The 16,150-nt window shown below is 36.1% G+C and overlaps 1 protein-coding gene across 1 annotated transcript; it reads left to right on the forward strand.

The window, feature by feature from the left end:
- The first annotated feature begins 10,383 nt into the window (after window positions 1-10,383).
- On the forward strand, window positions 10,384-14,260 carry LOC102701867 (probable xyloglucan endotransglucosylase/hydrolase). The gene is made up of 2 exons (XM_015842688.2): window positions 10,384-10,952; window positions 13,594-14,260. The coding sequence occupies exons 1-2, from the start codon at window positions 10,468-10,470 to the stop codon at window positions 13,991-13,993; spliced, it is 885 nt and encodes a 294-aa protein (XP_015698174.1). The 5' UTR covers window positions 10,384-10,467; the 3' UTR covers window positions 13,994-14,260.
- Window positions 14,261-16,150: the final 1,890 nt, after the last annotated feature.

Genomic DNA, 16,150 nt, shown 5'->3' on the forward strand with positions numbered 1-16,150 from the left:
ACATATGCTAACGACAGATTCGTCTCGCAGTTTCCATATGGAATCTGGAATTTTTATTTTATAGTTAGACTTAGTTTAATACTTTAATGTAATCGTACCGTCCATGTAACATTTCTCAAAAAAAAAAGTTTCCCAATTAAACGCACCCTATATGTCCCTACGCCTGATCGAGTTAAACAGTGCAGTGCGGCGCAACGGGGCCAATTAACTGCAATCAATCGATCACGCGTTTCAGACGACAGCAAAGAGCCACCGCGCGTCGCCGTGGATGAATAGAGTAGTAAACCGGATCCATGTCGGTCGCCGGAGCGGTCCAAGCGTATATACCATGTTTGGATGGGAAACGGTCGGACTATATATAGCTAATTAAGTCTGGGTTTTGATTGAAAACCACGAAATTTCAGCCGACTTATGTTTATAAGACAAAATTTAAATTTTTTATCTTTAAATTTAAAGTTTATTTTTATCATGGTTTATTTCCTGGTCGGTACTTCTGGATCGCTAAAAACACCTTTAAATTCGACGTCGATCGAAACTTTACGGAAGTTCATAAAATTCGATAGAATTGTCGTACCGCTGGGGTTGAGACCTGACGCTCAACCGGGAAGGTGAACCGTGAATGTAGCACTCAGAATCATTTTGCCGACAGGTCTATATTCGATACACTCATCGGTCTCTCTGAAGTCTCGATCACTCTGCATCCGTGCCATGCAAGATCACCGATCGATTCAGGATAGAACGAGAGATTACTAATCCGGGAACTATCCAGCCCAGTTTCATCTGTCTGCCGCTGGCTCGTCAGCCTCAGATCGAGCTGACGGAAGAATATATTGTGCTGCCGACTGGAGAGATTACTAGTTTTTCTTCTTTATAATCATGAATTTTAAACTTTTGAGTAATGTGCCATCGTAACTTACATATGAATCCAACTAGTTTTGGAAGAATTTTTTTTAAAAAAGTTGAAGATTCCACACTCACCGATTGTAAAAGTATAATAAATTAAATTCTGAGTAGTATGTGTTCAAAGCTATTTTTAAAAACGTGTAGAAATCAAAATTGAACCTTCATGGAAATATTACATATTTATTTATCTTGTATTTTTTATAACAATTTAGATGATGTATAAGAAATAGGAAGACAAATCGCTTGAGAGTTTAAGGACTCATTTCAAACATAGGATTGAGAAAATGTAGAAATAGAAAAACATACAAGATTTTGATAGGTGTATAGGTGCAAAACAGATAGAAAAAGAGGAATGGTCGTTTGAGGAGACCGCAAGAAAAACACATGAATTGAATAAAAATAAAATTTTCAACATGTTGGACTATTGTCAATTGTTAGAGATATGACCCGAATTATATTCTGCGATATATTTAGATTATATTATTATTTTCTAGTATAACTCCTAGTATTTTTTTCTTTAGGATTCCTAGAGTTCCCAAATAAGAATTATAATATTTTTTATTAGGACTCTCGTATTTTTCTTTATATATCTCTTGTAAGTTGTGGGGAAGGGCACGATGGCCCATTGTATTCTTCTTTATTGAAATCATTTCATCATAGCGGTTATTGCTGGATAACGCACATATTTTTTCCCGCAAGGGTTTATATGTTAAATTAAGTGTCTCCGTTGTGTCTTCGATCTGGTCAATTTTACTAACATCCATCTGGTCAATTTTACTAACAAGTGGTATCAGAGCATTTGAGTCATTACTAGATGCATTGAGTTATTACTTTTCTCTAAAATCTACATGCATTGAGTCATTACTTATGAATCTTATACGATTTAGAAAGCTCCAACCATTTGTGTCAAATAGGAAAAAAATCACATATATAAAATTTGAATCCTATGAAATTTGTCCACAAATTGTTTGGCCTATAATCATTTCACTTGGTTTAGGGGGTCCTGTTGTTTCCAGCCACAAGATCATCCATGAGCAGTTGTCCGGTGATTGAGAGACCCAGCTGCAGGCTGGAGACAGATGATGGATGGATGGGGATTGCAAGCAAGCACATCTGCGTGGCTGGCCGGCCATGCTTGCTGCCACCGGCATATATCACGAGATATATGATCAGAATTAACTGCTAATAACTTGTCATCATCGATCCTGCCATGCATCGATGATCCATCTACTCAATAATGCAATCGCATCGTATCAATATGCTTCCTGAAATCATGAAGCTGCGTCATGGATCGATGCGTGCGTGCATTGTACTCGGCGTGCCCATGAGACGCATATATACATGGATGGGGTATTGGGGTTCATATACGTGTATGCATAGTGGATCATGAATTTGGCTGTATTCTTTTTTTGATAAAAGATTATCTTATTTTTTAGAGTTATTGTACAGTATAAACGAAAAATGTAACCACTGTGGAGTTAAAAGTCTATTTAAAAAAATAAGATGGTGAAGAAAACCTACACCGTTTACAAGTTCTGAAATCGTGGGCGCAAGAAGCCGATAAAAAAATCGAAACGGATCACGAAATTCATTGGGTCACGAACGAACTGGTGATGGATGATCTGCGTGCAGGCTGCAGCTGCTTCCTAGCTGAGTTGGTTTGCATCCAGCCCTGCCACACTGTCCATGATGCCCTGATCGATCGACGATTTGGATGCCAAATTGGCTTACAGTTCGTACCACGACGTGCGTGCGTGCACGTGGCCTCCGGTGTCATCCGGGGCCCCTGCTCGATTCATCGATCGAACCCAACACAACTGCTCGGTTTTATTAACATCACACTGATCCACCAACGAATCTAATACGATGCTTCCGAGCAGATACGAGGCCCCGTCTATTACGAGGTGGTCTAGATTAGGGATAGAAAACGGTCGGAGACACTAATGCTTAAACTATTTTTTGTTATTATTTCTTTTTCTTAGAAACAAAACCCGAATAATAGAGTTAGCATCGATAATATATTGGTATTACTGGAACCTCGAAAAATATAGGAAGGGTAATTATTCTAACAGAACATTAGAAATCACATATCACTCGAATAAGTAAGTTATAGTCATGTTTACATTATGAATTAATGAAAGTCATAGATATATATGAGCGAAGATTCATAGAGGTAAGTACGATTTGAAATTTCATAACGACATTATAGTGCCAACAATGACAATAGAAGGGCTGTGGTTACTATTTTTTATTCGGATGTTTTTTTTTGTATTATACGGTAATGCATGAAAGCAGTCTAAACACTGAAACAGACAAAAAAAAAACATACACCATTTTCGTTTCATTTTTTAAAAATCAACATAAATCAGTTGGTACAAAACATAAAGGATAGCCGGCATGGTGGGAATTTACATAGTGCTTTCTCCGTTCCAAGTTATAAGACTTTTTAGCTATTTCTAGATATATCTATTGATCAATGTACAGTAGCTATATATATATATCTAGATCCATTAGCATCCATATAAATCTAAATAATGCTAAAGGTCTTACGTCGTGAAACGGAAGTAATACCATTTTTTCCATACAGTAAACCAGTGCTTGTTGAGTTAATCCTACAAGCTTTTTGTTCAGTAAACAAACTTGTTCATGCATGGATACCAATGTGGCTTATACTATGGTGTTTCAGAGTTCAGTTCAGGCATAGGCCGCGTTCTTCCCACCCCACAAGTTAACTTACCTCTCTCGTTTTTCACGCGCACGCTTCCCGAACTAATAAACGGTATATCTTTTGTAAAAATTTTCTATAGCAAAGTTGTTTTAAAAAATCATATTAATCTATTTTATATTTTTTAATAATTAATAATTAATTAATCATGTACTAATTTATTACTACGTTTTTCGCGTCAGAATAAGTTATCTTATCTCCTCTTCAACGAACACGGCCATAGATATGTATAATTATAAACCCAAAACTAAAATTTATGACTGAAAATGTTATTATCGTATGGAATTACCCTGGAAAATCTGCATGATTTAATTGGTATCTAGCTGCATGTGTGATGATGTGATTATTCTAAGCAAGTGGAAGGATGCTGCTTGCACAGTGAGAAGATAGCGATGCATGGATGCATAATTGCATATGCAGGATTCCTCCTTGCTTTTTTCAGGTGCTTGCCGTACAGGTTAGATCGCTGGATCTCCCTTTTGACTGCCTAGTGGGGCCCTGGACAAACTTCAGTCCTTTTCTAACTTTAATTTTAATGTACTGTGATAACAGCTGCTTGTATAAGGGATGATCGTTTGATTTCCAAACAATATATTTGTGAATAAAAATATTGATGAATAAATATTTATATATGTTTTAGCGATCTGAAAGTCAATTCATAAAACAATCTCCGATGAAACCTCTCCTAAAAAATACAATCTAAATTTAAGGTTGAAAATTCAAATTTTGGTTTATAAGGACAAACATAAACGAAAAAATAGACTCTTAATTCTGTAACAAAGTTTTGGCATTTTTAGCCAAAAGCTTAATTCTGGCTAAGCACTAAACAAAGCGGATTTTGTCCTTCAAAACTTGCTTGTACAGATACATTATTATTCACAGTATCATCCTCTCTCCAGTATTGAAACGTATGGTCACTTTCAAAAGTGTCATTTGATTATTCATCTTATTAAAAAATAAAAATATCAAGTTTTCTTTGTTGTGGCCCATTTATTATTAAAAGTATTTTAAGCATGGTATATTTACAATATTCTTTTAATAAGTTAAGAGAAGTAGTAAGACGTTGTGTCGAAAAGTTAAATTGTCATACATTTAAAATAAAGATAACCGTTTTCATATAATTTCAATCAGTTCATCAGTTTAATAACATATACTCTCATATAACTCATTTTGGATTTCTCAAAGAAAAAATTACTCATATTTTGATCCAACGGCTCAAGGGCAAGCACGAGGATTTACCCTAACAAGAAACTGGCAGCACCATCGGCGTGAACACATGCAAACACAAGGAGTATTATGTTAGTTATATACTCTCTCCTTCTCTAAATATTTGATACCATTAACTTTTTTATATATGTTTGACTATTCATGTTATTTAAAAAATTTACACAATTATTAATAATTTTTATATCATTTTATTTATTGTAAATATATTTTTATGCATATATATAACTTTACATATTTAAAAAAAGTTTTGAATAAGACGAATAGTCAAATATTTATAAAAGAATCAACGACGTCAAATATTTAGTGACAAGACAAGCATGGTTGGTGACTTCAAATTAAAGCATATATACATATAAAACATTAGTCTCAATCGACGATGAGGGTAACATGGGGCCGGCCTGACGGACCGACAACATGTGCCGGTCGATTCGATTCATATTTCGACACATCTAGCCTCTATCATTATCATCGTCATCTTCTCCTACAGCACATCGATCGTCCCTGACTGGTACCATGTATCTTTTGTACATTTGTGACAGACAGCGGTAATTAATCAGCATGTGGCACTGGTTAGCGTATATAGTTAATGGGTGATTTGGAATTGGCTGATCGGTTTACTTAATTGGCCCATTTTTTTTTAAACTCCCACGTTTCAGACTACAAGATTGTTAGTTTGTGTTAAATCGAATATTTTCAGATTTGATTGTGTTTGTATAAAATATAGGCTATTATCCGATAACATCAAATTAGTTCCATCAAATCCATCGATAGATACGCTTTTCATATATTTATTTTATGTTACAAATACTATTATATTTTCCATAAATTTGTTTAAACTTAAAGATGTTTAATTTACAACGGTGAATAAAAAGTACTAACTGGTAATATAAAACTGATAAAGTATTAACTTAAGATGCTTAGTTTAAAAATCAAATATGGTCCCGACATCCTCGCTCGTCAGCTGCGGCATTCATGCCATAACGGTATATACATTGCACCTCGGCTTGTACGAAAAAAAAAATGACTTGTTTTTGTTATCTCTGGCTCCCAAAGCTAGGACATGTATGTACATGGTTTATACTCCTCTCAGTGGCAGCTAGCACTGGTAGTTAATTCAGCTTGCAACGGTTAGTAGGATGCCACGTTTACAGGGGCACGTAGAGACAATGCTTCTTTCGGCCAGATGGAATGAATAACATATATACATAACTATAGTTTAATTAATTGGGTTTAGAAATGTAGTCGTTCTAGTAAGTTATAAAAGAAATCTACTTTAAAGGTCGCACTGATATGACAAAAATGTAGTATTACTTCAGTGTACGAGAGATTAGTTTTTCCTAATAGTAGACATTGTCTTCGGTCAACTTGGATTTACATTACAAATTAATCTTAGCTGGTACAGAACGGAAATTAGGCGACGGCAGATTCGCTATTTTCACTGTGGCGAATTTTTTAATTTTTTAAACCTTTTTAATAAATAATTTTATTACTAAACATTAGATGAAAATATTTTCACCATATGAAACCTTCGGTCACGCCAATGTTGGTGGTGTGACAAGACAACGCTGCTGCGCAGCCTAATTGACGTGACGGTGTTACCACACCTGTGTCTGTGGATTGGCAAAACAATGTTATCACGCCAAAAACTCTGCGTGACAGTGTTGTTTTGCCACACCAATGTTGATGAAATGGTCAAAAGATTCATATGGTGAAAATATTTTCCCCCGAAGTTTAGTAATAAAATTATTTATTAAAAAATTTTTAAAAAATAAAAAATTTCTCCTGTTGATCCCACAAATTATCAATCACCACCACACATTAACTCGAGCGGTGTTTGAATTAGGGGTGGATAACGAGCCAGCTCGGCTCGGCTCGGTCTGGCTCGTTAAGATAACGAGCTGGCTCGGCTCGGCTCGTTATCGTAACGAGCTAAAAACCCAGCTCGGCTCGGCTCGTTACAAGCTCGAGCTGGCTCGTTAGGCTCGCGAGCCATGCATGAAAAGTCAACTTAAACAATTTTTTAATAGATTATACAAACAAATTTTCAGTTCAAACATGTAAATCATATGAAATTGTATCTAAATATTAAAGTTAGAACCAACAAATCACATGGTGAACCTATAAAGTATTGAACACATGCTTTTTGGGGTAAAATCAATGAATGCCGGCGAATCGCGTATCTTTTGTCTAGCTCGTTAGGCTCGCGAGCAGCTCACGAGCCAGCTCGAGCTAGCTCGTTATCTCTAATGAGCTAAAATACTAGCTCGGCTCGTTAGAAAAATGAAACGAACCGAGCCGAGCCGAGCTTGTCACGAGTCGAGCGAGCTTACAAGGCACGACCTTTCTATCCCTAGTTTAAATCGGGGAGGTGGATTACAGATTGCGATAGCTAGTGCCACGTGGTTAATATTTGTACTGACCATGTTCTTTTTTAGCTTTTGAATGAGAGATGAAAAAATATTTGATTTCTAGGATAGCTATTTTGATGTTATAAACGATGAAATTGGCCACCACAAAGTTTAAAATCTATTTTAGAAAGATAAGATCTTAAACTTATATATAGAAATTTTTTAAAACAAATGTTTAGCAGTTTAGAAAATTTCCTTGCAAATCTAAAAAAAATCAAAATCAAAGAACTCAGCCATTAATTTTCTACGATTTATCTAAATTCATATTAATATATATATATATATATTATATCAATTAATATGTATATAGGCAATACTAAATTAAATGTCTAATGCGAACGGCACTCTTTCTTTCCAACCAATATTATGCGCATGTTTACAAAACAAGCTTTAAAAATAAAATCAATTCATTTTTCCTATAACTATAACTAATAATTAATTACATATATCGATATGTTGTTTCGTTTTTTGGGCCACCGAACCCCACCACGGAGCGCGGCGAAACGGACGGAGTACGTAACTGTACGTTCGAAGAGAGCTCGATCGATCAATCCCCGGCCTGCCGGTACATGCGTAGGTGGAGTACAGTGCCACCGTTTCAAATTACAATTGACACATTTGAATCACAGGAATAAAAAAAATAAAGAAATAAAAAAAATATAAAATTCTCACATGAATATAAGTGTAAAACAGAGAATCGCAAATGACCGTTTGATTGGACTACAAGAAAAACATAACAATTTGTGGAGAGATAAAGATTTAAATGATTTTTTCCACGAGATTCTGCCTCTGGTAAAATTTCTCCAAAACTTATATAGTACAAATTTTATAGGATTTTATAGGGTTCATTCCTTCGATTCAAAGGGCTCTCTAGGAAAAATTCATATAGGAACGAAATCCTCTAAAATTCTAATAAATTTCTTTTGAATCAAAGGGGCCAAGTATTTTTAGTATTTAATTCTTAAATAAAAAATAAATATTTATCACAATATTTATAATGCTATTTATTTTACCAGATCATTACTTATTTAATTTTTTTATTTTATAGTACTTCGTGATTTTTCGGACGGAGTGAACCGCAGGAGTACGTAGGGACGGCTGCTGATTGCGATGCGAGTTTTGAGAGGCGGGAGCATGTGACCGGCATTGACTCCTGCCAGCACGTCAGAACGCCGACCTCCCTAGCCCGCCACTACTGCTCTACTCTAGCACTGTACAACTCCGTCCCTAAAAAAATTTGTGAGTTTTGTAGTCCGAGTGTTTATCATCCATCTTATTTAAAAAATTTATTTAAAAAATTAGAAAAATAGTTATATATAAAATAATATTCATGTTTTATCATATAATAACAATAAAAATATTAATCATAAAATTTTTTCAAATAAAACATCAAAAACTTAAAAATTCATTTATTTTAGTACGGAGGTCCTACAGCGTGTGCTTGCTAGCTGCCATCTCCTCTATCGTTCTCTTCGGTCGTTCCAATCTTTTCTTAAAAAAATATCACATCAAATCATTAAACATAAATCGTACACGCAAAAAGCAACCATGAATTTGGGATCGGGGTGCCGACCGTGACCAAAACTACTATTGCCTTCTCTTTGGTATTTGCGGTTTCTATGTCCAATATTTAATTGTTTATTTTATTTAAAAAATTATAAAAAATAGTTATAGCTATTTATATTTTATTATCTAGTAATAATAATAATGAATATTTTAAATAAGACGAACAGTTAAATGTGAACATAAACAAAGAAAAATGTACTCTTTCTAGAAACTGAAGTTAATATCTAAAATTTCATTTCTATTTATACTTATAAGTTAAAATTTAAAATTTTAATCTTAAATTTAGATTTTCTTATTATAGTTTATTTTTTAACTTTTATTGTTAGATCACCGAGAATATATATATATATATATATAATTTTTATTTATAAATATATCCTTTTGTTTTTTTTTCTGTAACTACCAAACAATCATCCCTGGACACCTTCATCGCCACCAACGTACTACAAATACCACTATACAATCAGGCAAAAAACTGTAGCATGTGGCTGGCTCAATACGTGCGTGCTTAGAAGCTTCTCGTGACAGCGGTACACGTCGTAGTTAGTAGCAGTACGCATATACTTTGTTGCTGTTTCCATGTGTCGTAAATGATGCAGCATGTTGCAACTTGCGTGATTAATTTGCTATGTAATCAATGGAGTTTTAAATCCATTAATCCTGTGTCAGGTGGATATATACTGCTGCCATGCAATGCATGCCCATCCCACTAGGCCAACCTGACACGATCGATGATGCACAAGACAAAACCCCCTTCACCTCACAAAACTCGTCCGTGCCCCCATGTGGTCTGGCCAACTGCTGTGAACTTGCTCACTCTATCACTCCCTGGCTAGTCTGTTTTTGAAACTAAACAGGTCTTAGAGACCAAAGACCGCAAAATATTTATTTTTATTAAATTTAATAGTATAAATAAAATTAACTACTGTGAAACTAAAATCTACTTTGTAAATATTAGGCAATAAACATTTAAGTCGAAATAGTTTATAAAAGTTACACCGTTTAAACATTTAGAAAGAATAGGTATAGAAACCAAGAAATAATCTAGAGAATAAACAGGCTCCTCTCTTTGACACACTAATAACATACCTACTTACATAGCAATTATAATGGGCTCATGCCATTAACTATACCGTCCATAGCGTTTTCCAATATGCGCCTGTTTTTCATTCGTTCATTTTTTTTCCCGGAAACTAGAGTTTTCTGACGAGAAGACGCTCTACACGTACGTGATGTTAAAAGGGGTGAGCGGACGGATCACTAAATAGAAAGTCGTACTGAAACCAATTATCGTAGATAAAATTGAAAGAATTTTAAATATAAAGTGATTTATAAGATAACTTAAAATATTTATATTTTATACCAGATTTAAATTATATCTTATATATATATATTTTAAAACCGGGACAACTATAGAGATTAGCTTCATGGTAGAGTCTACAAGAAGAATAGATGGATTAGTTAATTACCAATAGATAACCAGAAAACGGAAGCTCATCAGATGAGCAACCCAAAGCTGAGCTGAGCTCTCACTATAAATATACTTGCAAAGCTCCCCTGCTCGGAGCGCACACACCATCGCCACCTCCTCCATTGGCCATCAGCCAGGAAGACACAAGAACAAGAAGCTAGCCCCAAATGGCGACGGCGGCGGCCATGGCGGCTGCCCTGGCGGTGGCGCTGGTGGTGGCGACGGCGTCGGCGGCGGCGCCGCGGAAGCCGGTGGACGTGCCGTTCCAGAAGAACTACGTGCCGACGTGGGCGGAGGACCACATCCACTACGTGGACGGCGGGCGGGAGGTGCAGCTGTACCTGGACAAGTCCACCGGGACGGGGTTCCAGACGAGGGGTTCCTACCTGTTCGGCCACTTCAGCATGCACATGAAGCTCGTCGGCGGCGACTCGGCCGGCACGGTGACGGCGTTCTACCTGTCGTCGCAGAACTCGGAGCACGACGAGATCGACTTCGAGTTCCTGGGGAACAGGTCCGGCGAGCCGTACATCCTGCAGACGAACGTGTTCTCCGGCGGGAAGGGCGACCGGGAGCAGAGGATCTACCTCTGGTTCGACCCCACCAAGGACTACCACTCCTACTCCGTCCTCTGGAACCTCTACATGATCGCGTACGCATGCACCCACCCATTTTATTACTCCCTCCCCGTTTCGCATTATATTAATTAATTATATTATATGTTTACTCTAATATTCTCTATTATACGTTCCTACCTTATGCTAATGGGTTGAATGAAAATGAATTAAATGATTTGAGTTTTAATTTGGATGATCTTTGGTTAGGTGTAAATAGATTATTACTTTAAATGAATTGGATTGGTTTAGGTTACGGAGAAAGATGGATTGGTATGGACCGGGTTTGGTTAGGTGATTTTAGGTTTTAAATGGATTTAACCCATGGAGGGCAAATGGATCCTTTAATTGGGTCTCTAATAGATAAGAGAATAGACATACATGGGACCCACATCAAAATTTGCATAAAGTTGCTCTTAAACATAATAAATCATCCCACCAAATTTCAGTCAAATTTGATAAATTTTTATAGTGTGAATGCAAGTTTTAAAATTTTAGGTTCGAGTTTATACATACCAAATAAGTGCATCCATTCTACTAGAGTTTTGAGTGGGTTGGATCCATTTTAACTAAATGGTTTGATGTGGGTTGGACTAAAAATAAAGTTGAATTGATTGGATTGGATCTTAATAAAAAATAATTGGGGTGGGTTGGTTTGGTAGACTAGCGAAGTAAAAAGATGGATTGGAGTGGGTTTGGATTGAATCTAAATCTATTGGCAGGCCTACCTCCGTCCCATAATAACTTTATTTTTTGTTTTTCGGTATCCAACGTGACCATTCGTCTTATTTAAAAAATTTTTGCGATCAATATTTTTATTTTTTCTAGATGATAAAATATGAATAGTACTTTATACATGACTAATTTTTTTAAGTTTTTTATAAATTTTTTAAATAAGATGAATGGTAAAACGTTGGAAAGGAAAAATGAAAAATAAGATTATTATAGGATGGGGTAGTATAAGATTTTCTACCATTTCGGTTATTGAATATAGACATATATATTAAATATATATATTAATATATAAATAAATCTAGACAAACAAAAAGAATTTATAATATGAAACTGAGGCAATACATCATTTCTAGGCTTAAACTTCTTTGATTGAACTGAATTTATAATAACATACTAACATTCTCAGCACTATAAATTAGTTCTAACTAATTCAACATTGATTATATTTTAATAATATCTTTAGTTTATGCTAAAAATATTGCTATATGTTTCTTATATACTTAGTCAGCATTAAAGATAATTAACTTGGAATAAAACTAAAGTGATATAATATAAAACATGGATTGCTCGCTAACCTCACTGGCCGATTCTTAGGTGCTGAGCAGCTTGAATGCTTTTAACTAAGTATTTATGGTACAAACGAATAGATTGCATTAGTTACTTTTAAAAAATAAAAAAATGACTTACAATAATTTCTAAGAAATTTATATACTGTTTTTAAAAATTAAATTTACTTTAAGAAAGCAGAGCCTACGTAATTACCTCCCACTGATTAAATTGCGTTGCACTAGTAAAGAACCTTTTTTTCATCAGTGAGACACTAGTACCAGTACGAAAGATGCTTTGAATCCATCATAAATTATTTTGTAAAGAGAAGGAAGGGCAAAGCAAGGCTGCACGCTGACACGAGATTGGCGCGCCATGTGCACTCGATTTGGCGCGCGTGTACATGTCGTCCTGACCATGACGAACATGAAAAGAAGAGCGGTGGGGCCGGTCTCCCCGTGGGGCCCACCCCCTTGCCACGCCCCTGTGCTGCACTCTGCACAGTGCAAAACAAGATGCAGATAGCTGCTGTGCACCACAGTTTTACGAAAAGCATTCAATTTATCGCTGGATAACAGTAACAAAAATTTATTTCCAAAATTATTTAATTCATTTAGTTAAGATCAAAGGCAGACCTAAAACAAAATTGAGGGGTTCCACTCATTTATAGATTAGACTTTGAACTAAGATTACACTGTACGGGTAAATTTGGATCGATTGAATATATATGGTGAAAATTAATAAAATTTAGCTAAAATTTTTTCGGAGGTAAACCCTTACACTGGCATATTTACAGATGAAGAATAATTTACGATCAGAAATTTTTATATCCCTGCTTGTCGATTAAAAGTAATGTAAAAAAATATGATAGAAATTATAAAATTATCTTCAGATTTAATGCTGAAATTTTAAGTTTTGGCTTACTAGTGTGAAGCTATGAGCGTAAGCTTAAAAGAAGATTAAAAGAAAATGTGTATAAAATGCAGCCAGCATCTACAAAATCCATGTAAAATCTGAGGAGGTCCAACAACCTGGCCCTGGCCTTGTGTAGTTCCTAATTTTTTTTTTCAAAAACATCATATCGAATTTTTGGACAACTAAATAAAACATTAAACATAGATGAACCAAAAAAAACTAATTGCACAATTATGTAAGAAATCTTGAGACGAATATTTTGAGCCTAATTAGCACATAATTAATCATAAGTGCTACAGTAACCAATATACACTAATGACGAATTAATTAGGCTCAAAACATTCGTCTCGCGGTTTCTAGGCTAGCCGTAAAATTCGTTTTTTCATTCGTGTTCGAAACCCTTTTGAGATCTGGCTAAACATTTGACGTGACACTTTTTTTAAAATAAATTTTCTCAATTTAAACCCCAGCCGAAATTTGCAGGTTTTTCGTGGACGAGACGCCGATCAGGGTGTTCAAGAACAGCAAGGACCTCGGGGTGCGGTACCCGTTCAACCAGCCGATGAAGCTCTACTCCAGCCTGTGGAACGCCGACGACTGGGCCACCCGCGGCGGCCGCGAGAAGACGGACTGGTCGCGCGCCCCCTTCGTCGCCTCCTACCGCGGCTTCCACGTCGACGGCTGCGAGGCCTCGGCGGAGGCCCGCTACTGCGCCACCCAGGGCGCCCGCTGGTGGGACCAGCCGGAGTTCCAGGACCTCGACGCCGACCAGTACCGCCGCCTCGCCTGGGTCCGCGCCACCCACACCATCTACAACTACTGCGACGATCGCGACCGCTACCCCACCATGTCGCCCGAGTGCCACCGCGACCGCGACGCCTGAGCCCTCCCTCCCTCGCCGGCGACGGCCGCCTGCCTCGGGATTCGCGCGCGCCTATGTAAACGTTTTGGGTTTGGGCTTAATTTGATGTACTTATTACTACTATGTGCCATCACCATGCCATGCCGGTGTGCTAATTGGGGATTTGATTCTGCCAATTTATTTGGTGATTTCGGCTTGTGCTTGTGTACGCCGTGTGGTCGGTAAATCGATCATCGATTATTGCTACGGTAATTAAATGAATTAATTTGGTCTTGGTGCCTCTTGTTGCGTTGTGTGAAGCAAAAGCATATTCTGTCGATTTTTAGTTCGTTATAAATATCTTACCAAGAAGGTAAATCCTAGGGTGAAAATACGGATAATCTCTCTTTTTTACTTATGTTTGTATTTATAATCCAAAATTTTAATTTTTGCCCTCAAGTTTCGAGTGATTTCAGGGATTACATCGTATCTTATTTTTAGTCTTTTTTAATCACTAATAACATGTGTATAAAAATATTATTTATAAATTATTTTTTATTTGCAAATATATTACTTAATTTTTCTACGAAAAAGTCTAAACAATCGCCACCTAAGTTAGATTTTGAACTCAAGACATCTCCTTTTGCAGTTCGTATTAAAAAAAAAAAGAAGAGGCCATGTGAGAATCACATAACACAGGCCAAGATATTGCTGCTGGTGCATGCATTTGCAATGGTGGTATGTCCATGGAATGGAACGGTGCAATGCATATGGCGGTACAGCCGAGACCATGTGCTACAGAGGCGTGGCAGCACTGCCACTGCAGCAGTTAAAACACCTGCATCATGTACTGCAGCGAAGAGAACCAAAGTGGGCCGGTGGTTGAGCAGGAAGAGAGACGTGTCACTTGACCGTACTATCAAAAGTGTGTTCTTTTCACCGTATTATTTGTTGGCTTTCTATGTATGCTTTTCGACCCCCTAAATCCTAATAGTGTATTTTTTATAATTGTTTTTTATATAGAAGCTGATTGTCTAGTAGATTTTTAAATACGTAGTGGTTAATTACATATTTATAAAACTCTATACGATCACAGAATTTATTAGATCTTTTTTCATCAATCACCCAAGCCCAAATCTGAAAGGCTGTAACATTGGCCAAAAATTGTGATAATATGTCAGCGGCTAGCAGAGCAAGAGCGACGCGGCCGAATGGGGTTGCGCCAACGCCAAAGCTATAGTAACGCGCATGCGCCTGCAACTCGTGTCAGGGACTGAGGGTCAGCAACTCAGGCCATCCCGACTACTTATCTAAATTTAATCATTTATACGTTTATTTAGATGATCATCTAAAATTTTATTCTTCGTATCTTTTCGTACTCCACTAGATCATCTATATATGACATACTTTATATCTTTTTAGAAGATAGAGAGAGATCATCCAAATATAAAGGTTCTCTTCTAATATGGATGATCTCCAAAATATATAATAGAATATCCGTTCTATTGGAGCTCAATTTGTAGTCTCTATCCTCTATTTTCAGGATAGAGAATAGGAATGATAGCTGTTGGGATGCTCTCAAGGACTTTAATCCTTTCACAACATTATTGCAAGGAAATTACTTCTGAAATTAACCGCAATTAATGTTGTAAATGGTAAAATTAATTATAATTAAATTAACTGCAATTAATGTTGTAAACGATAAAATTAATTATAACAAAATTAAAAATAATTTCTAGTAATACTGATCTAGAGCCTTGATCGATCAGATGATGAGCACAACTGTGATGTGATGATGAACATGAATTTCATTGTGTTGGTGTGGTTGCTGGTCTTATAACGACTCGTGTTATTGCGCCAGTCACGTCGATGTTATAGGGTTGAACTTTGATTATAAAAAATACATAATATATATTTATTGAAACTTTTAAATTGAAAAGTTTATATCTTTATCTTTATATAAAGTCTCTAATAAATATAGAAAATGTATGTCTTGTTTTTAATTAGAAAGATAATTTCTAATATATGGAAACAATACTGGTAAGATATTTTTTAGTGATAATTTCTAGTATATGGAAACCATATATTGGTAAGATAATTTTTAGTATATATAGAAAGTTTGGCTAATATAAATGTAGGATATTTTGGCTATGTATTTTATTACTAAAATTCCTATTTGATGGGAAAGAAGCACACCGA

The sequence above is a fragment of the Oryza brachyantha genome, chromosome 11 (assembly GCF_000231095.2).
Source record: "Oryza brachyantha chromosome 11, ObraRS2, whole genome shotgun sequence".
Taxonomy (NCBI): domain Eukaryota; kingdom Viridiplantae; phylum Streptophyta; class Magnoliopsida; order Poales; family Poaceae; genus Oryza; species Oryza brachyantha.